The sequence below is a fragment of the Bombina bombina genome, chromosome 7, assembly GCF_027579735.1.
Source record: "Bombina bombina isolate aBomBom1 chromosome 7, aBomBom1.pri, whole genome shotgun sequence".
NCBI lineage: Eukaryota > Metazoa > Chordata > Amphibia > Anura > Bombinatoridae > Bombina > Bombina bombina.
This window is the reverse complement of record NC_069505.1, coordinates 401,748,795-401,776,487: the sequence shown is the minus strand read 5'-3', so window position 1 is coordinate 401,776,487 and position 27,693 is coordinate 401,748,795. Positions and strand designations below refer to the sequence as shown.

Sequence of the window (27,693 nt, the reverse complement as noted above, 5' to 3'; positions counted from 1 at the left end):
AAAAGCCTGTATGGGTCACTATTTTAGATGTGGCTGCCCTTGACGACAATTTAGTCAGGTGATCACACTAACAGCAGTGGTCTCTCGGCCATTTTTAATATTATTTACTAAAATATAAGCAACAGTTTTTGTCGCAGCTATCTCACATGAGAGATAAATATAATAATGGTATATTGTGAATCTGATGGGCCTGCTGAGAGAAAAAAAAACCCCTTAAATTATGTTTACCTGATAATTTTCTTTTCTTCAGATAGAAAGAGTCCACAGCTGCATTCATTACTTTTGGGAATTTAGAACCTGGCCACCAGGAGGAGGCAAAGACACCCCAGCCAAAGGCTTAAATACTCAGCTCATCCCCCAGTCATTCTGCCGAGGAACAAGGAACAGTAGAAGAAATATCAGGGTGAAAAGGTGCCAGAAGAATAAAAAGAGATGCCCCACAATAAAAATATGGGTGGGGAGCATAATTTAAGTTTTTCTTCATAAATGGAAAGAGTCCACAGCTGCATTCATTACTTTTGGGAAAACAATACCCAAACTATAGAGGACACTGAATGCAAAAACAGGAGGGTACAATAGGCAGCCCATTCTGAGGGCACCAGGCCTGAAAAACCACAACCCAACCAAACCCTGCTTCATCGGAGCCGGGCAAAAAAAACTAGAAGGAAAAGGCTCCAAGGACACTGACCCGTAGATAGTCCGAAAGCCTAATTAGAGACTGCAAGCAGACTCACTGAGCCAACACTCCTCCAGGAGAACCGTCGCCCAGCAGTCGGTCCCCACACAACCCTTACTAGTACAGTACCAAAATCCCCAAAAGGGAGAGAACAAGGGTAAGCCAAAAGGAGACCCAAAAGGTACAGCAAAATTCATAAAGGAAAGACCCCCTTCAAAGGAAGGCCAAGTCCACAGAGACCCGAATGGATCCCGAGAACAAGGGGAGACGACGCCCAACCCACAAGGAGCAACCGGGCATCAAGGAGAAGAAACATCTCCCAACTATTGTGCAACAGCACCAAAAAAGACAGCTGAAGACAAAGTCCTCAAAACGTCAGAACTCAGAGACTGAGCAAACAGAAACTTACAAGTAGCGAACACAGAAATAAACATCTGAGTCCAGTAACACACTGCCATCCGTAGGAAGAAATGGAGAAAACACTATCCGTAAGGAAGAAGCGGCCGAACAAAATAGCAGATTGCCCTAACCTCCAAGACAGAGGACACACTCCAGGCAATCCAGGCCACCAAGCTCACAGAACTCAAAGGGGGAGAGGCACAGAAGCTCTGTGGCACAGAAGCACCTCCGTAATGAGGATAACGAGCCCCCTGAAAAGGAGAGCGTCGATAAAACATCTACCCATAAGACAGGAAGTCGTAGGAAGAACTGAGATGACACAAGGAAGAACCCCTTAAAACACCATTGTGCTAGCACACATACCAGGCGCAAAAGTGACAGCTGAGCAACTGCAAACCTTCCGTTTGCTAGGCAGGAAAGCTCGCCATCAGGTTACGTTAGTTGGCTGTCCCAAGGGAACCGTATCGTCCGGCCCAAGACAAGCCCCAAGGAGCCCCAGCTCTCAGTAGATCTGGCTAAGTTGTAAAACAGAACCAGAACAAGGGCTAAGCCCAAATACCCTGGAAACTGGAACCCCCAGGCCAGTCTTAGGATCATAAGGTCCGGTAACATCCCACAGCGGGATCCACAAAGAGAAAACGCGGAGTAAAATCCTCGACAACTGAAAGATCAGGACAAGAAGCCCAAGCCCCACAAATGTTTAGATTAAACTATCTTCCAGGAACATAAATCCCTCATCTGATATAAAAAAACAGACCTCCCAGGGAAAAATCCAGAATAACCTGGAAAACAAGAGCAAGAAGCCCTTGCAAGTCCCGACCCAAAAGGGAAGAGACTACCCCTTGGAGGAGCCCAACACTCCAAAGAGCCAGGGCCATAAAAGGATACTAGAGCTAACAGGCGTCCAAGCAACACGAGTGTGCTTGAAAGTGCGGCTAATCCCCCTTAAGGAACACAAGGCACTGCTCATTTTATCAATCTTGAAAGGAGGAAAGGCTGAGTAAACCTCGCAAGGGATCAAACTAGCAACCCTTGGTTTGCTACAGTACAGAGTAGCCACAGAGCATTAGTATGCTGAGCTAGCTGTCCAGCTAGCCACAAGCTCCAGACACAAAGGGAAAAGTGAGGACAAGTCACCTGAACAGAGCAACATCAGGCCTCCACATCACCTCAGATTCGAAGTCAGAGGACAGTAAAACATGGGTTTGGATGCCACCTGGATGGTAATACCTGAACCATATATGACCCCAAAGGTGACCCATCCACAAGGAGAAACAGACAAATCCAAGAGGTCTCAATGAATAAGAAAACAACTAAAATTAACAAGTCCAAAAAGGACAATTTCCTAAAGCAACACCGCTCCGACCGGCGGAAAGGAGACGCTAAACCCTCCAATTTTCCCACCACGTGGAAAGGAATACTCTAGGTTCCGAGGGTATCGGAGGCAACAGAGAGTGACGCAGCAGAATTCACTGACCCAGTCACCAGAGACGGCTATTTAGAACTGAAACAATCCAGAGAGCTGCACGGACCCGCAAGTCCTCTTGAGAATGCTTAGCTGAAACTTGTAAAACAATAACAAGAAACATAAATAATGTTAAGAGCACTCGGCACCCCAACCTGACCAGCAAGGTATATTAGTGTCTGAATAAGCCGCGAGACAGTAGATCTGAACCCAAGCAGGACCAGCCTGCTCGTGCACGATTTCACCATAGGAAACAATGGGGCTGAGCCGGCTGAAAAAAACCTAACACTTGCAAAAAAGCAGCGTTCAGCTCCTAACGCAGCCCCATTGATTCCTATCGGGAAAGGAATTTTTTGTCTACACCTAACACCCTAACATGAACCCCGAGTCTAAACACCCCTAATCTTACACTTATTAAACCCTAATCTGCCGCCCCCGACATCGCCGACACTTGCATTATAATTATTAACCCCTACTCTGCTGCTCCGGACACAGTCGCCACCTACATTATCCCTATGAACCCCTAATCTGCTGCCCCCAACATCGTCGAACCCTACATTATATTTATTAACCCCTAATCTGCCCCCCCAACGTCGCCGCAATTTACCTACACTTATTAACCCCTAATCTGCCGCCGCTGCCACTATAATAAAGTTATTAACCCCTAAACCTAAGTCTAACCCTAAACACCCCCCTAATTTAAATATAATTTAAATAAATCTAAATAAAATAAATACAATTAAATAAATTAGTCCTATAAAACTAAATACTTACCTATAAAATAAACCCTAAGCTAGATACAATATAACTAATAGTTACATTGTAGCTAGCTTAGGGTTTATATTTATTTTAACTAGGTACAATAGTTATTAAATAGTTATGAACTATTTAATAGCTACCTAGTTAAAATAAGTACAAATTTACCTGTAAAATAAATCCTAACCTAAGTTACAATTACACCTAACACTACACTTAATTACCTAAACTACCTACAATTAATTACAATTAAATTAAATAAACTAAAGTACGAAAAACAATAAACACTAAATTACAGAAAATAAAAAAATTACAATTTTTTAAAACTAATTACACCTAATCTAATCCCCCTAATAAAATAAAAAAAGCCCCCCAAAATAATAAAATTCCCTACCCTATACTAAATTACAAATAGCCCTTAAAAGGGCCTTTTGCGGGGCATTGCCCCAAAGTAATCAGCTCTTTTACCTGTAAAAAAAATACAATACCCCCCCAACATTAAAACCCACCACCCACACACCCAACCATACTCTAAAACCCACCCAATCCCCCCTTAAAAAAACCTAACACTACCCCCTTGAAGATCACCCTACCTTGAGCCGTCTTCACCCAGCCGGGCACAAGTGGACCTCCAGAGGGGCAGAAGTCTTCATCCGATCCGGGCAGAAGAGGTCCTCCAAGCGGCAGAAGTCTTCATCCAGAGGGCATCTTCTATCTTCATCCATCCAGAGCGGAGCGGGTCCATCTTCAATCCAGCCGATGCAGAACGTCCTCTTCAAACGAAGACCAAGCGAAGAATGAAGGTTCCTTTAAATGACGTCATCCAAGATGGCGTCCCTTGAATTCCGATTGGCTGATAGAATCCTATCAGCCAATCGGAATTAATGTAGGAAAAATCCTATTGGCTGATTGGATCAGCCAATAGGATTGAAGTTCAATCCTATTGGCTGATCCAATCAGCCAATAGGATTGAGCTCGCATTCTATTGGCTGTTCCAATCAGCCAATAGAATGCAACCTAAATCCTAATGGCTGATTGCATCAGCCAATAGGATTTTTCCTACCTTAATTCTGATTGGCTGATAGAATCCTATCAGCCAATTGGAATTCAAGGGATGCCATCTTGGATGACGTCATTTAAAGGAACCTTCATTCTTCGCTTGGACTTTGTATGAAGAGGATGCTCCGCGTCGGCTGGATTGAAGATGGAGCCGCTCCGCTCCAGATGGATGAAGATAGAAGATGCCGTCTGGATGAAGACTTCTGCCGCTTGGAGGACCTCTTCTGCCCGGATCGGATGAAGACTTCTGCCCCTCTGGAGGTCCACTTGTGCCTGGCTGGGTGAAGACGGCTCAAGGTAGGGTGATCTTCAAGGGGGTAGTGTTAGGTTTTTTTAAGGGGGGATTGGGTGGGTTTTAGAGTAGGGTGTGTGGGTTTTAATGTTAATTGGGGGTTTAATGGGGGGTATTGTATTTTTTTTTTACAGGTAAAAGAGCTGATTACTTTGGGGCAATGCCCCGCAAAAGGCAATTTTAAGGGCTATTTGTAATTTAGTATAGGGTAGGGAATTTTATTATTTTGGGGGGCTTTATTTTATTAGGGGGATTAGATTAGGTGTAATTAGTTTAAAAAAAATTGTAATTATTTTTTTATTTTCTGTAATTTAGGGTTTGTTGTTTTTCGTACTTTAATTTAATTGTAGTTAATTGTAGTTAGTTTATGTAATTAATTTAATGATAGTGTAGTGTTAGGTGCAATTGTAATTTAGGTTGGGATTTATTTTACAGGTAAATTTGTACTTATTTTAACTAGAAAGTTATTAAATAGTTAATAAACTATTTAATAACTATTGTACCTAGTTAAAATAAATACAAAGTTGCCTGTAAAAACATAATTTATGCTTACCTGATAAATTTATTTCTCTTGTAGTGTATTCAGTCCACGGATCATCCATTACTTATGGGATATATTCCCTTCCCAACAGGAAGTTGCAAGAGGATCACCCAAAGCAGAGCTGCTATATAGCTCCTCCCCTCCAAGTCATATCCAGTCATTCGACTGAAACAAGACAAGAAAGGAGAAACCATAGGGAGCAGTGGTGACTGGAGTTCTAATTAAAATTTAGATCTGCCTTAAAAAAAAGACAGGGCGGGCCGTGGACTGAATACACTACAAGATAAAGAAATTTATCAGGTAAGCATAAATTATGTTTTCTCTTGTTAAGTGTATTCAGTCCACGGATCATCCATTACTTACCAAAGCTAAAGTACACGGATGATGGGAGGGACAAGGCAGGAACTTAAACGGAAGGAACCACTGCCTGTAAAACCTTTATCCCAAAAACAGCCTCCGAAGAAGTAAAAGTGTCAAATTTGTAAAATTTTGAAAAAGTGTGAAGTGAAGACCAAGTTGCAGCCTTGCAAATCTGTTCAACAGAGGCCTCATTCTTAAAGGCCCAGGTGGAAGCCACAGCTCTAGTAGAATGAGCTGTAATTCTTCCAGGGGGCTGCTGTCCAGTAGTCTCATAGGCTAAACGTATGATGCTACGAAGCCAAAAGGAGAGAGAGGTTGCCGAAGCTTTTTGACCTCTCCTCTGTCCAGAGTACACGACAAACAGGGAAGAAGTTGACGAAAATCTTTAGTTGCCTGTAAATAGAACTTCAGGGCACGGACTACGTCCAGATTATGCAAAAGTCGTTCCTTCTTTGAAGAAGGATTAGGACATAATGATGGAACAACAATCTCCTGATTGATATTCCTGTTAGAAACTACCTTAGGTAAAAACCCAGGTTTAGTACGCAGAACTACCTTGTCTGAATGGAAAATCAGGTAAGGAGAATCACAATGTAAGGCCGATAACTCAGAGACTCTTCGAGCCGAGGAAATAGCCATCAAAAACAGAACTTTCCAAGATAAAAGCTTAATATCAATGGAATGAAGGGGTTCAAACGGAACCCCTTGAAGAACTAAGTTTAAGCTCCACGGAGGAGCAACAGTCTTAAACACAGGCTTAATCCTAACCAAAGCCTGACAAAAAGCCTGGACGTCTGGAACTTCTGCCAGACGTTTGTGTAAAAGAATAGACAGAGCAGAAATCTGTCCCTTCAACGAACTAGCAGATAAGCCCTTTTCTAAACCTTCTTGTAGAAAAGACAATATCCTAGGAATCCTAACCTTACTCCATGAGTAACTCTTGGATTCACACCAATATAAATATTTCCGCCATATTTTATGGTAAATTTTTCTGGTAACAGGTTTCCGAGCCTGTATTAAGGTATCAATAACCGACTCCGAGAAGCTACGCCTTGATAGGATCAAGCGTTCAATCTCCATGCAGTCAGCCTCAGAGAAATTAGATTTGGATGATGGAAAGGACCCTGAATGAGAAGGTCCTGTCTCAGAGGCAGAGACCATGGTGGACAGGACGACATGTCCACTAGGTCTGCATACCAGGTCCTGCGTGGCCACGCAGGTGCTATCAGAATCACCGATGCTCTCTCTTGTCTGATCTTGGCAATCAGTCGAGGTAGCAGCGGAAATGGTGGAAACACATAGGCCATGTTGAAAACCCAAGGGGCTGCCAGAGCATCTATCAGCGCCGCTCCCGGGTCCCTGGACCTGAATCCGTAACAAGGAAGCTTGGCGTTCTGGCGAGACGCTATGAGATCCAGATCTGGTTTGCCCCAACGATGAATCAGTTGAGTAAAGACCTCCGGATGAAGTTCCCACTCCCCCGGATGAAAAGTCTGGCGACTTAGAAAGTCCGCCTCCCAGTTCTCCACGCCTGGGATGTAGATCGCTGACAGGTGGCAAGAGTGAGACTCTGCCCAGCGAATTATCTTTGAGACTTCTAACATCGCTAGGGAACTCCTGGTTCCCCCTTGATGGTTGATGTAAGCCACAGTCGTGATGTTGTGTGTTAGTGTTGCTAACTGAGGCCAAGCTAGAAGAGCATTGAATATTGCTCTCAACTCCAGAATATTTATTGGGAGGAGTTTCTCCTCCAGAGTCCATAATCCCTGAGCCTTCAGGGAGTTCCAGACTGCGCCCCAACCTAGAAGGCTGGCATCTGTTGTTACAATCGTCCAATCTGGCCAGCGAAAAGTCATCCCCTTGGACAGATGGACCCGAGAAAGCCACCAGAGAAGAGAATCTCTGGTCTCTTGATCCAGATTTAGTAGAGGGGACAAATCTGAGTAATCTCCATTCCACTGACTTAGCATGCATAATTGTAGTGGTCTGAGATGCAGGCGCGCAAATGGTACTATGTCCATTGCCGCTACCATTAAGCCGATTACTTCCATGCACTGAGCTACTGACGGGCGTGGAATGGAATGAAGGACACGGCAAGCATTCAGAAGCTTTGATAACCTGGACTCCGTCAGGTAAATCTTCATCTCTATAGAATCTATAAGAGTCCCCAGGAAGGGAACTCTTGTGAGTGGTAATAGAGAACTTTTTTCCCCGTTCACCTTCCACCCATGCGACCTTAGAAATGCCAGAACTATCTCTGTATGAGACTTGGCAATTTGAAAACTTGACGCCTGTATCAGAATGTCGTCTAGGTACGGAGCCACAATTATGCCTCGCGGTCTTAGCACCGCCAGAAGTGAGCCCAGAACCTTTGTAAAAATTCTCGGGGCCGTAGCTAACCCGAAGGGAAGAGCTACAAACTGGTAATGCCTGTCTAGAAAGGCAAATCTTAGGTACCGATAATGATCTTTGTGAATCAGTATGTGAAGGTAGGCATCCTTTAAGTCCACTGTGGTCATGTATTGACCCTCTTGGATCATGGGTAGGATGGTTCGAATAGTTTCCATTTTGAATGATGGAACTCTTAGGAATTTGTTTAAGATTTTTAGGTCCAAGATTGGTCTGAAGGTTCCCTCTTTCTTGGGAACCACAAACAGATTTGAGTAAAAACCTTGCCCTTGTTCCGTCCGCGGAACTGGGTGGATCACCCCCATTACTAAGAGGTCTTGTACACAGCGTAGAAATGCCTCTTTCTTTATTTGGTTTGCTGATAACCTTGAAAGATGAAATCTCCCTTGTGGAGGAGAGGCTTTGAAGTCCAGAAGATATCCCTGAGATATAATCTCTAACGCCCAGGGATCCTGGACATCTCTTGCCCAAGCCTGGGCGAAGAGAGAAAGTCTGCCCCCCACTAGATCCGTTTCCAGATAGGGGGCCCTCTCTTCATGCTGTCTTAGGGGCAGAAATAGGTTTTCTGGCCTGCTTGCCCTTGTTCCAGGACTGGTTAGCTTTCCAGCCCTGTCTGTAACGAGCAACAGTTCCTTCCTGTTTTGGAGCGGAGGAAGTTGAAGCTGCTCCTGCCTTGAAGTTACGAAAGGCACGAAAATTAGACTGTTTGGCCTTTGATTTGGCCTTGTCCTGAGGAAGAGTATGACCCTTACCTCCAGTAATGTCAGCAATAATTTCTTTCAAGCCGGGCCCGAATAAGGTCTGCCCTTTGAAAGGAATATTAAGCAATTTAGATTTAGAAGTCACGTCAGCTGACCAGGATTTAAGCCATAGCGCTCTGCGCGCCTGGATGTCGAATCCGGAGTTCTTAGCCGTTAGCTTGGTTAAATGTACAACGGCATCAGAAACAAATGCGTTAGCTAGCTTAAGTGCTTTAAGCTTGTCCATTATCTCATCCAATGGAGCTGTGCGAATGGCCTCCTCCAGAGACTCAAACCAGAATGCCGCAGCAGCAGTGACAGGCGCAATGCATGCAAGGGGCTGTAAGATAAAACCTTGTTGAACAAACATTTTCTTAAGGTAACCTTCTAATTTTTTATCCATTGGATCCGAAAAAGCACAACTATCCTCCACCGGGATAGTGGTACGTTTAGCTAAAGTAGAAACTGCTCCCTCCACCTTAGGGATCGTCTGCCATAAGTCTTGTGTGGTGGCATCTATTGGAAACATTTTCCTAAATATCGGAGGAGGGGAAAAGGGCACACCGGGTCTATCCCACTCCTTGCTAATAATCTCTGTAAGCCTTTTAGGTATAGGAAAAACGTCAGTACACACCGGCACCGCATAGTATCTATCCAGCCTACATAATTTCTCTGGAATTGCAACCGTGTTACAATCATTCAGAGCTGCTAATACCTCCCCTAACAATACACGGAGGTTCTCAAGCTTAAATTTAAAATTAGAAATCTCTGAATCCGGTCTCCCTGGATCAGATCCGTCACCCACAGAATGAAGCTCTCCGTCCTCATGTTCTGCAAATTGTGACGCAGTATCGGACATGGCTCTCACATCATCAGCGCGCTCTGTCCTTAATCCAGAGCTATCGCGCTTGCCTCTTAATTCTGGCAATTTAGATAATACCACTGTCATAACAGCAGCCATGTCTTGCAAAGTGATTTGTAAGGGTCTCTCTGATGTACTTGGCGCCACAATATCACGCGCCTCCTGAGCGGGAGGCGAAGGTACTGACACGTGAGGAGAGTTAGTCGGCATAACTTCCCCCTCGTTGTCTGGTGATAATTTCTTTACAGATAAAGATTGACTTTTATTTAAAGTGACATCAATACATTTAGTACACATATTTCTATGGGGCTCCACATTGGCCTTTAAACATAGTGAACAAACAGATTCATCTGTGTCAGACATGTTTAAACAGACTAGCAATGAGACTAGCAAGCTTGGAAAATCCTTTCAAATAAGTTTACAAGCAATATAAAAAACGCTACTGCGCCTTTAAAAGCACAAAAAAAAACTGTCACAGTTGAAATAACAATGAACCAAATCAGTTATAGCAAACAAATTTTCACAGTAAATGTATTAAGTTAACAAAGTATTGCACCCACTAGCAAATGGATGATTAACCCCTTAATACCCAAAACGGATAATCAATTTAACAATTAACGTTTTTATCACAGTCAAACACACTGTCACAGGTCTGCTGTGACTGATTACCTCCCTCAAAACGAATTTTTGAAGACCCCTGAGCTCTCCAGAGACGTCCTGGATCAAGGAGGAAGAAGCAGGAAGACTGACTGAATTTTTACTGCGCAAAAAAGCGCTAAAATAGACCCCTCCCACTCATATTACAACAGTGAGAAACCTCAGTTAACTGTTTCTATGCAGAAATATATGTCAGCCATGTGGAAAAAATCATGCCCCAAAAGATTTATCACCAAAGTACCTCACAAAAAACGAATAACATGCCAGTAAACGTTTTAAACATACATTTTAAAAAGTTATGTAGTGTTATCAATAAGCCTGCTACCAGTCGCTTCTACTGCAGTTAAGGCTCATATATTACTTCAGTATTAACAGCATTTTCTTAGTCAAATTCCATTCCTTAGAAAATTACTTTACTGCACATACATTCATCAGCCTGATACCAGTCACTACTACTGCATTTAAGGCTGTACTTACATTACATCGGTATCAGCAGTATTTTCTTAGTCAATTCCATTCCTTAGAAAAATATTTTACTGCACATACCTCATCTGCAGGGAACCCCGCATGCTATTCCCTTTCTGAAGTTACCCCACTCCTCAGAATGTGCGAGAACAGCCAGTGGATCTTAGTTACTTCTGCTAAGATCATAGAAAACGCAGGCAGATTCTTCTTCTAAATACTGCCTGAGAGAAAAAACAGCACACTCCGGTGCCATTTAAAATAACAAACTTTTGATTGAAGAAATAATTAAGTATAAAAACTCCACACTCCTCTCACACCTTCCTACTATGTTGAGTGTTGCAAGAGAATGACTGGATATGACGTGGAGGGGAGGAGCTATATAGCAGCTCTGCTTTGGGTGATCCTCTTGCAACTTCCTGTTGGGAAGGGAATATATCCCATAAGTAATGGATGATCCGTGGACTGAATACACTTAACAAGAGAAATAAATATAAACCCTAAGCTAGCTACAATGTAACTATTAGTTATATTGTAGCTATCTTAGGGTTTATTTTATAGGTAAGTATTTAGTTTTAAATAGTATTAATTTATTTAATTGTAGTAATTTTATTTCATTTTATTTAAATTATATTTAAGTTAGGGGGGTTAGACTTAGGTTTAGGGGTTAATAAATTTAATATAGTAGCGGCGACGTTGGGGGCGGCAGATAAGGGGGTTAATAAATGTAGATAGGTGTCGGCGATGTTAGGGATGGCAGATTAGGGGTTAATAAAATGTAACTAGTGTTTGCGAGGCGGGAGTGTGGCGGTTTAGGGGTTAATATATTTATTACAGTGGCGGCAATGTCCGGTCCGCAGATTAGGGGTTAAAAAATTTACTTAAGCGTTTCCGATGTGGGGGGGGGGCTCGGTTTAGGGGTTAATAGGTAGTTTATGGGTGTTAGTGTACTTTTTAGCACTTTAGTTAAGAGTTTTAGGTTACGGCTTTTGCCCATAAAACTCTTAACTACTGACATTTAAATGCGGTAGGAATCTTGACAGGAGATGGTGTACCGCTCACTTCTTCCAAGACTCAAAATTCTGGCGTTAGGCAAGTCCCATTAAAAAGATAGGATACGCAATTGACGTAAGGGGATTTGCGGTAAGCTCGAGTCGCGGAAGAAAAGTGAGCGGTACACCTGTACCTTCCAGACTCGTAATACCAGCGGGCGTTAAAAAGCAGCGTTGTGACCTCTCAACGCTGCTTTTTAAGGCTAACGCAAGACTCGTAATCTAGCCGATAGTATGAAAAAATAAATAAAATTCATCCTAACCAGATAAAATAAAATGACAGGCAACCCGAGGGTTAACGCCCAAGAAAAACAGAAAGATCCGCAGGACCAGCCTAAAGGAAATCCTTTTCTTCCAACAAAACTGGAAAGGATCTCAATAGCTAGCAAGACTTAAAGGAGATTACTTCATCCCCCCATGTCTAACAAGGTGAGCCATTCAAAGGAGGAGACTGATGAGTCCCATAACCGAGAAGGATAGGGTCCCCAAACAGCTCAAAAACGTGTCTGAGTAGAACACGAAGGCAAGCCAGCCTGTAAAGGAAGGCACAACACATAGGAACAGTTACACCCGCAGGGAACTGCACATGTCCTCCTGTGGCCGAGAGACCTGGGGCAATCGTGCATGAACACAATCGCAAATAAACATCTGGACTTTGTAGACACGCAAGCGCCAAAAGTATGTAAAAATGAAAAACGTGCCACAACCTCCGGGGGGGACAAATAACCTAGGTTACCCGCATGTGTAGTAGTCGGGAGCGGTAGGGAACGCGCCTCCCGGAGGACAGGGCCCCCTGAGGCGGATGGCTCAGCAGTCCCTTGAATCCCCGAGCCCGAGGAACAAGGCGCTCTAGAACGGCCTGAAGAACATAACTGACTGACCCGAGTCAATGGGGCCAATTCGCATTCGTCACAGGACGAAGAATCTGAATCAGAAAGTTGAACAATCTCAACGTCAGCATCCTCCATAACTGGATAAGGGATACCAAAAAATGCACTAAATATAAAACAATTTTAACGGCACCCGACACCCACAATGGGGCACTCACCACCTCCTATGAACCAGACACCGGCAGACTACATTTCTCCGTCGCCACACAGTCAGGAATGCGGAAATGGGAGACCAGAACGTAAACACACCCGGTCACAAGGTGAACCGTACAGTCCAAAATAAGCGCGCCCGACCATAAGGTCGCATCACTTCGAAAGGCTGTTATGTTCTGAAAGCCACAAGCGCAGTTAACACTACACATAAGCAGATTTAATCACATGACAAACATGATTAAAAAAAAACCTGTTCAATAATCTCCCTCAGGAGATATTAACCCTTGATTCCAAGATACTAAAGGAGTCCCACTGAGACCCTGTATTTTTTATGTGAGTTCGCAGGAACAAATGAGTTAAAGTACAATCATGAAGTAAAATGAAACAATCTTACCGGAATCTATGCCGTGGAACAGGAACACGGCCCTTCAAGTGTGACGAATAGTAGCCTCGCCTCCGCCATGGACTTGAGAGAAGAAAGCAGGCAGCGAAGCGAAGTTTGACAACGAAGATTGCTTGAGGAGTTGTTAAAACGAGTCGGGATGGTTTCACAGAAAGATTCTTCCTGCATCTCCGGACTCTAACTTTCATCCAAGCCCTCACTGAGAGACTGACATGATTACTTAAAACTCCCGTCCCATGTAGAAGAGATGAATACAAACTTCTGACACTTCTCTGCCAACCTCCTGGGACGAAAGGCAAATAATGACTGGGGGATGAGGGAAGTGGGAGGAGTATTTAAGCCTTTGGCTGGGGTGTCTTTGCCTCCTCCTGGTGGCCAGGTTCTTATTTCCCAAAAGTAATGAAAGCAGCTGTGGACTCTTTCCATTTATGAAGGGGAAACAAAAAAAAATATATATATATATCGTGTGGGTCACTCACTAAATTTTTAACTAAAATATGTTTTAACAATAGGTTTTAAATGAAGGTAACAAAAAAGCTCAACATTGGCTCAGCATATATACAGATTATTTGTACATCCCAGTGTGACAATATATAGCGCAACATTCAGGTAATTTCCATGTTAAAAAATAAATAGGGCTGAAGGTATATATATATATATATATATATATATATATATATATATATATATATATGTGTGTGTGTGTGTGTGTGTGTATGTGTATATATCTATGTGTGTGTGTGTGATTAGAATGTTGATTTTCTAAGACTTGACAGCTAAAGTATGTGAATTGATGTTGTTACCCAACAGTAAACAGCCCTTAGCGCTAGCAGTAATCCTGTATAAGCAGGGGCGTATTGATGTTGTTACCTAATAATAAACAGCACTTAGCGCTAGCAGTGTACCAGTATGAGCAGGGGCGTATTGATGTTGTTACCTAATAATAAACAGCACTTAGCGCTAGCAGTGAACCAGTATGAGCAGGGGCGTATTGATGTTGTTACCTAATAATAAACAGCCCTTAGCGCTAGCAGTGATCCTGTATGAGCAGGGGCGTATTGATGTTGTTACTTAATAATAAACAGCACTTAGCGCTAGCAGTGTACCAGTATGAGCAGGGGCGTATTGATGTTGTTACCTAATAATAAACAGCACTTAGCGCTAGCAGTGATCGTGTATGAGCAGGGGCGTATAGATGTTGTTACCTAATAATAAACAGCACTTAGCGCTAGCAGTGTACCAGTATGAGCAGGGGCGTATTGATGTTGTTACCTAATAATAAACAGCACTTAGCGCTAGCAGTGTACCAGTATTAGCAGGGGCGTATTGATGTTGTTACCTAATAATAAACAGCACTTAACGCTAGCAGTGATCCTGTATGAGCAGGGGCGTATTGATGTTGTTACCTAATAATAAACAGCACTTAGCGCTAGCAGTGTACCTGTATGAGCAGGGGCGTATTGATGTTGTTACCTAATAATAAACAGCCCTTAGCGCTAGCAGTGATCGTGTATGAGCAGGGGCGTATTGATGTTGTTACCTAATAATAAACAGCACTTAGCGCTAGCAGTGTACCAGTGTGAGCAGGGGCGTATTGATGTTGTTACCTAATAATAAACAGCACTTAGCGCTAGCAGTGTACCAGTATGAGCAGGGGCGTATTGATGTTGTTACCTAATAATAAACAGCACTTAGCACTAGCAGTGTACCAGTATGAGCAGGGGCGTATTGATGTTGTTACCCAATAGTAAACAGCCCTTAGCGCTAGCAGAGATCCCATATGAGCAGGGGCGTATTTTAGCCTCAGCCAACTAGACCTGTTCCTAGGGCAGAAATTAGTGAGGAGGTCTTCTATGTTCTCCATTCCAGTGTTTTATTATTATTAGAAATCAGTGACCCCTGGGTGGTCTGGTTGTGGTGCATGACCCCTTCATATGTCCCTGGTCTCAGGTTTTGAGTTATATATGGGGGAAATACAAGTTACGGTTGATAGGGTTAAGGTTTTGGGGGCAACACAAAGCCTTCAGATACTAAATGTTCCTAAGATGTTATTATCCCCCCAAGGCGACTACACTAAGTGGGAGGACCACTGGTTACGGTTTCTTACCATCTCCTCATCTTCGGCCAGAACCAAGTCATAGGCACTGAGAGCCACACAGAATATAATGGCCGTCACTCCCTCAAAACAATGAATCCACTTCTTTCTCTCAGAGCGCTGTCCCCCGACATCAAACATCCTGAAAGATTCAGAGAAGTTAAGAGGATAGAAGATCTAAAGAGATTCATCTGCTGAATTACATTTTATAAACGTGTTATGTGGATAAAAAGATTATAATGTCTTCATACTCAAGTATGATTGAGTCAAATTAGCTACTCTGGAGGCTGAACATCACCTTTCCTAAAGTATTTTCATGAACAAGGGGCAAAATAATGCAATATTTTCTTGAATTTAAAATTTTACAGGTGACAATTATTTTTTTTTTCTAACACATGTATGTGTATGTGTATATTTATATATATATATATATATATATATATATATATATATATATATATATATATATATATATATATATATATCCACAGGTAAAAAGCACTCACCGGGTCTTTAAGCAGAATAGCAGTTTCGTGGTTATTTAAAAATAAATACTTTTATGCGGATTTATGTTTTTTTATTGTATATTTGATTCCACCTGCAGTTACCCATATTCTCCACCAGAGAGAGCAAATATAAACTGTAAGCACCAGAAATGTCATTTTTTGTGGTGCAAATCTCTGGGCTTCCCATGTATTCTAACTAGTTAGGGTAAGCTCTGTGCATATCTACACCGAAAAAGCTTAAAGAAGCCTTTTACAAACAAACATATCCCTAACATTCTATAGACATCCATGCCCCTTTAATTATGCACAATAAACAAAGATGCAATAAACCGTCACTATTTATTTGGACTTCTTTTCCTGCAGTTTAGAGGAACACTGTACTGTAGAACTGGTTTCCCCTTAAAGGGACATTATACACTAGATTTTTCTTTGCATAAATGGTTTGTAGATCTATTTATAGAGCCCATACAGTTTTTTGTTTTTTTAAATGAATAGTTTTGCTTAATTTTAAATAACATTGCGCTGATTTTTAGACTCCTAACCAAGCCCCAGAGTTTTGGGGCTTGATTTATACCTACTCCAGCTTGCTTCTGTTTTGTGTAAAGGGTCTTTTCATATGCAGAGGAAGGGGGGGGGGGTCTTATTTCCCACTTGCAGTGGGTGTTCCAGTAACATTTTAAACAGAGCTAAACTGAGAGCTTCTAAGTAAGTTTTTAAACAGTTTTATACTGGATTTTTATAGCAGTATCTGTGCATATTATTATTTATTGTAGTGTCTATTACATGTAGTTAAAAGAAAATTGGTTTATACTGTCCCTTTATAGTGTTACCAATGACCAGCTACAGAGTATAACATCTATGAGAGATTGCTCCTTTGGGTATATTTTTGTATATGAAATAGCTGCTTCAACTAATTGAAACCACAACCCTATGAAATGGGCTGAGTTTTTATGCAGAGCAGAACATATTAGCTTATCTGTCTATTTACACAAATTCTTCCTTATCTTATGTATCACTGTTTACTCAGACACCTTTATCTAGAGAAAACAATGGAAAATGAACATTTTAGTATCTCTATTTCCCAGCCCCCCTAGCTTTTTTATAACCGGTCTTAAAGGGACAGTATACTATAAAATTGTTTTTCCCTTAATGTGTTTCCAATAACTTTTTTACCAGCTGCAGAGTATAAAATGTATGAGATTTGCTTTTTTTAAGGCTTAGTGTAAATGAATTTGCTGATTTTTTTGTTTTGAGGCCACAACCTAATAAAATGGGTTGAGCTTGTAGGTATAATCAAATCTCATTACTTTATTACATTGTGTACATATAAATGCTTCTTTATCTTATATCTGTCCATAAACCAATCACCAATACTTGGAGAGAACAATGGAAAAGTAAAATTGTATTACCTTATCTCTTCTATACCCCAATGGGAGTGTAATTTATTCTACTAGCTGTGTTTACACAGCTTGGCCTGAAGGCCAAAAACTTGCAGGATGGGTGGGGATACCACTGGCTAAATCAACTATTTAAAATGCCAATATAAGCGTAATGAAAATACTTGTACACAATTTAATACAATCCCAGCAGGCAAAGTGGATCATTTGGAACTAATTAAAGGGGAGAACATTTTTGAGTAAACTGACCCTTTAAGTTACTGAAATATTCAGTATATGTGGGGATACAAAAGGCAAATGCAAAACTATTTCAAGTGATAAAATAAAGTGAAAGGATTTATTTGTACACAATTTAATACATTTCACCAGAAAAAATAAATCATTGGGGACATATTAAAAACGAGAAACAAATTTTAGTACACCGTCCCCTTAAATTTGAGAGGCTGGTGTGCATCATGCAGACTTCAGAATTCTGCCCCTGCAACATGCTACACATAGTGATTTGATTGATATATTTGTCCTTAATCGGCCACAGCAAACAAAATAAGATAAACCTACTCAAAAGGCTTTTTCAGTGGGTGTCTGCTTTAAAAATAAAATGTGTATGCAAATATATTGCAATGCAGCAATGCTCAAATTGTTTAGATCATTGTATTAGTTAGTGAAAGCTCTTTTCTCACAATGTAGAATGTTACACTGTCATGCAGAATGCATTGCCACTACTAAGCAGCACATGGGCTGGTCAGCCAATCAGGAGCAAGATACTGGTGTATCCACCAATCACTAGCCGTCTGCAGCTCAAGAGTAGCACAGTAGCAAACCATGTGCAAATAGTGAAAAACAAGCATTTGTTCACTGGTAAATAAAGAACAAAACAAACATACAGCTTAGCAATATTTTTTTTAGTACAGCCATTTGCACTTTTTTCTTCTGACCCTCCCACCATTTACACATAATGGACTATACACCTGTTTCTAATGAATTACAGCATTTTATTATCACACTAGAATAGAAATATATAATGTCTCTTTAATCTCTTAAATAATCTGCATTACTTTTTCCCACTTATTTATAGTGTAAAATAAAATTGTATTTTCAAACAAATTCCTTTTCACTCACTATGTGTTTATCCCCTTCAAAAGTGGTTAAACACTTCAGCAAAGTTTCTCTCCACAACCCCCCCCTCTTCTGCCCCATGTGGGCCTGCTTCTGATTGGATCACCAGCTGCATATAGAGTGACACAGGAGCAAACCTGGCTATGTATGAAGGTGTTAAACATGAGGTTAAAAAAGGAGCTGATTGAAGAAAGAAAAGTTCTAATGTAATAGAGAATTATTATATTATCATATACCACTGGTTGTCAATCCTGTCATCAGGCCTCCCCAACAGGCCAAATTGTCAGGATTACCTTGGATGAGAGCAGGTAAAATAACCGTTTACTAATCAGCAGAATATTTCACCTGTGCTCCAGTTCAGATATCCTCAAACTCTGGTTGTTAGCAAGGTCTGAGGACCGGTGCCATTGAGTGGCGAGAAATAGCAGCCTCGCTCGTGATTACTGATAAAAAAAGATGCACCGCCTGTTCTGTATCATTTGGGAATAGACACCACGTGCTCTATACTTACTTGAAGTGCAGATCCTTAAAGGTAAAGTGGGTCTCTACTATTCCTGTGGTTTTCACCCTCGTCCTCAGGACATCCTGCTGGGTGGGCACATAGTCTGACCGGGCGATTCTCTCCAGATCATTGAGATAGCTGCAGAAAACAGACATCATGAGAGCCCAGAAGCAGAGGGCCGGGATACAAAGGAGGGTGATGAACCCAAGTAAGGAGAGACAAATACATTCTATTCTACACAGGGAAATAGGTGAACTGCACAAACCCTCAGTATACAGTCCTGTATTCTCTTATAGGTGAACGGCACAAACCCTCAGTATAAAGCCCTGTATTCTCTTATAGGTGAACGGCACAAACCCTCAGTATACATCCCTGTATTCTCTCATAGGTGAACGGCACAAACCCTCAGTATACAGTCCTGTATTCTCTTATAGGTGAACGGCACAAACCCTCAGTATAAAGCCCTGTATTCTCTCATAGGTGTACGGCACAAACCCTCAGTATACAGTCCTGTATTCTCTTATAGGTGAACGGCACAAACCCTCAGTATACAGCCCTGTATCCTCTCATAGGTGAACGGCACAAACCCTCAGTATACAGCCCTGTATTCTCTTATAGGTGAACGGCACAAACCCTCAGTATACAGCCCTGTATTCTCTTATAGGTGAACGGCACAAACCCTCAGTATACAGTCCTGTATTCTCTTATAGGTGAACTGCACAAACCCTCAGTATACAGTCCTGTATTCTCTTATAGGTGAACGGCACAAACCCTCAGTATACAGTCCTGTATTCTCTTATAGGTGAACTGCACAAACCCTCAGTATACAGTCCTGTATTCTCTTATAGGTGAACGGCACAAACCCTCAGTATACAGTCCTGTATTCTCTTATAGGTGAACGGCACAAACCCTCAGTATACAGTCCTGTATTCTCTTATAGGTGAACGGCACAAACCCTCAGTATACAGTCCTGTATTCTCTCATAGGTGAACGGCACAAACCCTCAGTATACAGCCCTGTATTCTCTCATAGGTGAACGGCACAAACCCTCAGTATACAGCCCTGTATCCTCTCATAGGTGAACGGCACAAACCCTCAGTATACAGCCCTGTATCCTCTCATAGGTGTACGGCACAAACCCTCAGTATACATCCCTGTATTCTCTCATAGGTGAACGGCACAAACCCTCAGTATACAGCCCTGTATCCTCTCATAGGTGAACGGCACAAACCCTCAGTATACAGCCCTGTATCCTCTCATAGGTGAACGGCACAAACCCTCAGTATACAGCCCTGTATTCTCTCATACGTGAATGGCACAAACCCTCAGTATACAGCCCTGTATTTTCTCATACGTGAACGGCCCAAACCCTCAGTATACAGCCCTGTATTCTCTCATACGTGAACGGCACAAACCCTCAGTACACAGCCCTGTATTCTCTCACAGGTGAACGGCACAAACCCTCAGTATATACAGCCCTGTATTCTCTTACAGGTGAACTGCACAAACCCTCAGTATACAGCCCTGTATTCTCTCACAGGTGAACTGCACAAACCCTCAGTATACAGCCCTGTATTCTCTTATAGGTGAACTGCACAATCCCTTAGTATACAGCCCTGTATCCTTTCATAGGTGAGCTGCACAAACCCTCAGTATACAGCCCTGTATTCTCTCACAGGTGAACGGCCCAAACCCTCAGTATACAGCCCTGTATTCTCTCACAGGTGAACGGCCCAAACCCTCAGTATACAGCCCTGTCTTCTCTCACAGGTGAACGGCCCAAACCCTCAGTATACAGCCCTGTCTTCTCTCACAAGTGAACGGCCCAAACCCTCAGTATACAGCCCTGTATTCTCTCACAGGTGAACGGCCCAAACCCTCAGTATACAGCCCTGTACTCTCTCACAGGTGAACTGCACAAACCCTCAGTATATAGCCCTGTATTCTCTCACAGGTGAACGGCCCAAACCCTCAGTATACAGCCCTGTACTCTCTCACAGGTGAACTGCACAAACCCTCAGTATATAGCCCTGTATTCTCTCACAGGTGAACTACACAAACCCTCAGTATACAGCCCTGTATCCTCTCATAGGTGAGCTGCACAAACCCTCAGTATACAGCCCTGTATCCTCTCATAGGTGAGCTACACAAACCATCAGTATACAGCCCTGTATTATCTCATAGGTGAACTGCAGTCCACACTGAGATACAAACAAGGGTCTCACTTTGTCCTTTGTAACTTCCCTAGACTCACAAAACACACATACATACGTCTCAAGACACTGCCCCCTTAGTTCGATACACTAGCGCCCCTAGTGTACCCTTAAAAAATATTAAACATTTATTCAAAATTTAAATAATAATTTTGTTTAATTAATTAAAATTGTATTATCTTGATATTGTAATGCAATAGCGCTCTGCTGTGGGAGGCCTGAGACACGCATACATTGCAAACAAATAAAGGAACTTTCAGCATGAAGTATTTTATACTTCATGACTGAAAGTCCCCTTTATTTGTAGCACTGGTAAATCCTAGCATTTTACAAACGCTAGGATTTACCATCACTTTAAGATATACAGAAGTACACATTAATTGCATTATTTAACATAAATGTATTTAATAATAAAGTGTGCAACAAACAACAAATTTAAAGGGACAGTCTAAACTAAAATAGTTATTGTTTAAAAAGATAGATAATCTTATGCCTGTTTCTAAGCCACTACAGACAGCCTCTTATCACATGCTTTTTTATTTTATTTTCACAACAGGAGACTGCTAGTTCATGTGAGCCATATAGATAACATTGTGTTAACGCCTGAGGAGTTAAAGATTTAGTACAACATAGTACTGATTGCAAGTCAATAGATAACAAATAAAAAGTCATGTGATCAGGGGGCTGTCAGAAGAGGCTTAGATACAAGGTAATTACAGAGGTAAAAAGTGTATTAATATAAAACAGTCGTTTATGCAAAACTGGGGAATGGGTAATAAAGGGATTATCTTTTAAAAACATAAAAGTAAATTTATGCTTACCTGATAAATTAATTTCTTCTATGGTACGACGAGTCCACGGATTCATCCTTTACTTGTGGGATATTCTCCTCCTGCTAACAGGAAGTGGCAAAGAGCACCACAGCAGAGCTGTCTATATAGCTCCTCCCTTAGCTCCACCCCCCAGTCATTCAACCGAAGGTACAGGAAGAAAAAGGAGAAACTACAAGGTGCAGAGGTGACTGAAGTTTAAAATAAAAAAATATAATCTGTCTTAAAATGACAGGGCGGGCCGTGGACTCGTCGTACCATAGAAGAAATTAATTTATCAGGTAAGCATAAATTTACTTTTCTTCTATAAAGGTACGACGAGTCCACGGATTCATCCTTTACTTGTGGGATACAATACCAAAGCTACAGGACACGGGTGAACGGGAGGGACAAGACAGATGGTTAAACAGAAGGCACCACTGCTTGAAGAACTTTTCTCCCAAAAATAGCCTCCGAAGAAGCAAAAGTTTCAAATTTGTAAAATTTGTAAAAGGTATGAAGCGAAGACCAAATCGCAGTTTTACAAATCTGTTCAACAGAAGCATCATTTTTAAAAGCCCATGTGGAAGCCCATGTGGATTTAGGAAAAGGCTACGGCTACCTCTCTTTCTTTTTGGCTGAAAAGCATCATCCGTTTGGCATACGAGACTGCTGAACAGCAGCCTCCTGAAAGGATTACAGCTCACTCTACTAGAGCGGTGGCTTCCACATGGGCTTTTAAAAATGATGCTTCTGTTGAACAGATTTGTAAAACTGCGACTTGGTCTTCGCTTCATACCTTTTCCAAATTTTACAAATTTGATACTTTTGCTTCTTCGGAGGCTATTTTTGGGAGAAAAGTTCTTCAAGCAGTGGTGCCTTCTGTTTAACCATCTGTCTTGTCGCTCCCGTTCATCTGTGTCCTGTAGCTTTGGTATTGTATCCCACAAGTAAAGGATGAATCTGTGGACTCGTCGTACCTTATAGAAGAAAAGTAAATTTATGCTTACCTGATAAATTAATTTCTTCTATGGTACGACGAGTCCACGGTCCGCCCTGTCATTTTAAGACGGATTATATTTTTTTATTTTAAACTTCAGTCACCTCTGCACCTTGTAGTTTCTCCTTTTTCTTCCTGTACCTTCGGTCGAATGACTGGGGGGTGGAGCTAAGGGAGGAGCTATATAGACAGCTCTGCTGTGGTGCTCTTTGCCACTTCCTGTTAGCAGGAGGAGAATATCCCACAAGTAAAGGATGAATCCGTGGATTCGTCGTACCTTATAGAAGAAATTATGCTTACCTGATAATTTCATTTTCTTCTGAAGGGAAGAGTCCACAGCTGCATTCATTACTTTTGGGAAATACAGAACCTGGCCACCAGGAGGAGGCAGAGAGACCCCAGCCAAAGGCTTAAATACCTCCCCCACTTCCCTCATCCCCCAGTCATTCTGCCGAGGGAACAAGGAACAGTAGGAGAAATATCAGGGTGAAAAAAAGGTGCCAGAAGAACAAAAAAAGTACAGCTGCCTCAGAGAGAAAAAACGCGTACGGGAGCTGTGGACTCTTCCCTTCAGAAGAAAATAAAATGATCAGGTAAACATAATCTATGTTTTTCTTCTTAAAAGGGAAGAGTCCACAGCTGCATTCATTACTTTTGAGAAAACAATACCCAAGCTAGAGGACACTGAATGCAAACAGGTGGGAACAAATGGCGGCCCCTTCGAAAGGCACCACAGCCTGAATTACTCAACACCCTAAAATTTAAGAATAAACGACACAGGAGAAAACCTGAGCCCAGGTAACTGCACATTAGTTACACTGCCGGCAAAGCCGAACTAAAGACTACTCAGTCCCTGAGTAACCGATCCCCAACCTTTCCTCCAGGATAATGGTCCCAGCCCCAAGGCTAGTCAAAGACCTAGACAGGAGTCCCAGACTTCTGGAAGAGAAAAGAAGGATCAATGAGGAACAAAGTCCCCGGTTAGACCGCTGCTACCGACAGCATGCTACGTGAGTCAGGATAGACATTGGCTTGGGTACAAAAACCCCTACACGCTGTCTTCGTCCAAAAAAAGGAACACATCCCAAGGGAAGAAGGCCCCTCAGCGTCCATATATTGAATCCAACATATAGCAGAAGCCCCAAAGGGTGCAAACCCTCAGCCTCCCGCTGCATGAACGGAGGAACCAGACACTACATAGCAGCTCCCCTTCCAGGATCCTGAAACACAAGAAGGGAAAAAACCCTGGAAAGGCAAGACCAAGGACCCACAGGACGCCAGATACTAAGGTAACTCCAACCCCCACTCTAGAAGAGAATGGAATGAAAACGGAAAAAACACCCTACCATAGAGTCAAGAACCCTCAGCCATATCACAAACCCAGTTGAAAGACACCTGGAGTCTACAGGAACATCTTAAATTCCCCAGAAGACCAGTAGGGACCCGTCAGAAGGACCTAAAGCCTAAATCGCAGTCAGATAGGCATCTCTCACAGAGCCCGGCCCCTACGAGAGAGACCCGCGAGAGCACATGTATCTAGTGTGAGACCGAACCGTCCACACTCATCCAAGGAGAGACATGGACCTAGGCCAGGGTCTTCGAAAGGAGCCGCTCTAAAGAGCCAACTCCCAGAGGAATCCTAAACTGCCTCCTACAAAGAGGAGCACACCTCTAAAGTCAGTAGACTTGGCGATCAAGCAATAGCCCCAAACCAGAGAGTCACGAAGATCTCCAGAACGGTCTGAGATTCAACACCCAGTGCATATGGATCGCAAGAAAATCTTGTAGGCAAGCGATAACACGTGTTACGCACACAAGCAGGGTAGCAACCAATAGCCGAAGACGAATGAGAATCCTGGAGCTCTCGCCATCCCAGAGAGTTAAACGTAAGGCACCGCCCACCAAAACCCTAATGGAGCATCGCTGATAAATGGTCAACTAACTGACCCCAGAAGGGCTGCCATTCGTACAGACCTCAGCTCTTCACTGACAAGCCTCCAGGCTAGAGTTGCGACGAGGACGCAAGACACCCGAACGTCGAAGACCGTGGTCAGACCAAGGGTATAAAATGGAAGACACAGAGCCAGCGATTCTTGAAGGATCTATCTTCTAAGAAACTACTTTAAGCAGGCAATGCTGGAGCTCCCCACAGAAGACAGGGAACCCCTGCACACCACCTCCTAGAGTAACAACTCAAGGTAGAGGAAGAAAAACATGCCAGTGCATCCAGACCAGGTGATCTACCCAAGGTGGGAAGGACTGAAACTCCGCCACCGCAAACAAAAGCTTAATAGGCTAAAAAAAAAATCAGCGTCCGGAAGAACAGAGTGAAACTCAAACCATTAATCACTCGGCACACCAGACCACAAAGGTCACACATCTCCCAACTCCAAGAAATGGAAATAAAGGTGCTAAGTCCCCAGGGGCCAGAAGGACCATGATGCCGTCTGCTGAAACAGATCCGTATCCCAGTCGAGTAGTCCGAATCAACCACCCTTAAGATTGGCACTCACAACCCTCCGTCCGGAGGGATTGCATATATACCACAGGCCTCATACTTCGGTAGGATCCGAGCCTGGAGTCCATAGAATAGGCCAAGTGACATTTAGAATCCAGTTGGATTTACTCAGCAGCACGAAGGTGACATGAACCCTGGTAACAGCCTAAAAGCATCCGACCAGTACCAGCCTGGTATAAAAAGACACTCCAGAACTGCTCAAGGTACAAGAAAATTTGCTCAGAAGGATCGATAAATGAACTAGAAAAACATTCTAATATTCAACAAGTGCGCAACTTCTGAGGGAGTGCCCATGCGACCATTATCGCAAGTATCGGTTCCAGAGAAGAACGTTCATAAAATGAAAATCTAACAGACATGAGCTTGAGGGAAACAAATTAAGCACATCCATCCGGATCAGAAAATAAAATGAAGGCAGCACCCATCGGGTGAACGCCCAAGGTGAATGAAAACGACAACGGGACCAGCCGATCAGAAGCCGTATTCACCCAAGCTCAGAACTGGAACCGAAAAAAATATTCATCACAAGATGCATTCTCCGTATCGGAGGCACACGTGTCTCACATATCAGAATCCTCTATAATCTTGGGATTACAAAAATGACAAAAACTAACTGGCACTCACCACCTCCTATGAACCAGACAACCCATGAGCTAGACTCTCTCAGTCGCACACAATCAGCATACGGAAGTGAAAACATAACAAAACAATGTAACCGCACCAGTCATAAAAAGGGTGCGCAATCTTGAGAGATTGCGTAATTAAAAAGCCTGTTATGTTCCGTAAACGCCGTGAGCCTAGTCATAGCTACACATTAGCATATAGAACCATATAACAAACATGATTAAAGTCCCCCTTGTTCAAAAACCCCCCCCTCTGGAAATATTAACCCATGATTCCATATTAAGAAAAAAGGAGTCCCACTGGGACCCTACCTTGTTTCTCGTTAACAATACATTCTCATATTGAAATAAAATTAAGCGATCTTACCAGAATCTACGCCATGGAACAGGAACCCGACCCTTCAAGTGTGACAGATAGTAGCCTCGCTACTGACATGGACTTGAGTGAAAAAAGGTAGGCAGCGAAACTCATCAACGCTGATTACCAAGGAGCTGTTAATCTGAGTCGGGATGGGTTTGCAGGAAAACTCTCCCTGCATCTCCGGACTCTTAACTTTTATCCATGCTCTCACTGAGAGGCTGATAGAATGACTGGGGGGGGGGGATGAGGGAAGTGGGAGAGGCCTTTGGCTGGGGTGTCTTTGCCTCCTCCTGGTGGCCAGGTTCTGTATTTCCCAAAAGTAATGAATGCCGCTGAGGCCTCTTCCCTTTTAAGAAGAAAACAATAACAATTCTATTGTAGACTGTCCCTTTAATATTAGTAGTTTTTAAAAAATATGTTGCAAGCCAATATTATGCTAAAATTAGCTATTTACTTTCCTGTTAAAGGAAAAAGAGATGCTTAAGGTAATGATGTATTCAAGGAAAATATTAGCCTGAAAATAATATGAAGATGTATGGTTTTTAAATTTTAAATTATAGTTTAAAGATTGAAGAAATAAGCACAAAGTAACAGGCACTGTAATGCTGTCATTTACGTTTCCCTCTAAAAGCTGTTATGTCCTCTACGGAAACCACTACATTCTAAATCATCTAAGTGTCACATTTTTACAGTGTCCCTTTAACTTTATTCAGTAGGCGGGGCAGAATGTATTTCAGGCCTGTAAGGTGTCAATCACTAAAAGTAAACAATTAAATCAGTGCGCACCTGGCCGTCATGCCTGTTCCTCTCCGGGGGGCCCCAGGCCCAAACTTGCTGGGACAGGATGCATCTATACAATGGCACCCCAGGGAGGCAGCCACTTATCACCTTGCTAATTAACATCTATTTGCCCTTGTTAATGTTACTAATGAGCCAATTACACAGCTGCTGGAAGGATTATGCAGACAGGGGAAAAATAGGTTGATCATCGTACGCAGCCGTTTAGTACAATTACCCTGTGGGGGTGACACTAATGGTACCCTGAGGATACATGGCAGGCACTGCAGCCAGAAGAGAAAACAACACCATTGCTTTTTAGCTGTATTTATTTTCCACCATGTAAATTCATAGCTCTAAGCACTAAATCGCTCCCCCTGACCTCTGCTGGAGGAATTTGTTTTAGGTTTAGTACCCTGCAATCAAACCCTCAAATGCTTTTTCCTCTCCTTCACCTTTTCAAAATGTATATTCATGAGTGTATACATGGAAAATTTATATATACACACACACACACATATATATATATATACACACACACACAGTATATATGTGTGTGTGTATGTATATATATATAGTGTGTGTGTGTGTGTGTGTATG

At 42.4% G+C, this 27,693-nt stretch overlaps 1 protein-coding gene across 1 annotated transcript in view; it reads right to left on the bottom strand.

Moving 5' to 3' along the window:
• The window catches only part of GNAI2 (G protein subunit alpha i2), a 164,484-nt gene that overhangs the window by 44,599 nt on the left and 92,192 nt on the right, over nt 1-27,693 (bottom strand). Inside the window, exons 5-6 of the mRNA XM_053721166.1 lie at nt 18,802-18,930; nt 15,284-15,413 (exon numbers count right to left, since the gene is read on the bottom strand). Coding sequence (XP_053577141.1) covers nt 15,284-15,413; nt 18,802-18,930 — 259 coding nt within the window. The remainder of the gene's footprint in view (nt 1-15,283; nt 15,414-18,801; nt 18,931-27,693) is intronic.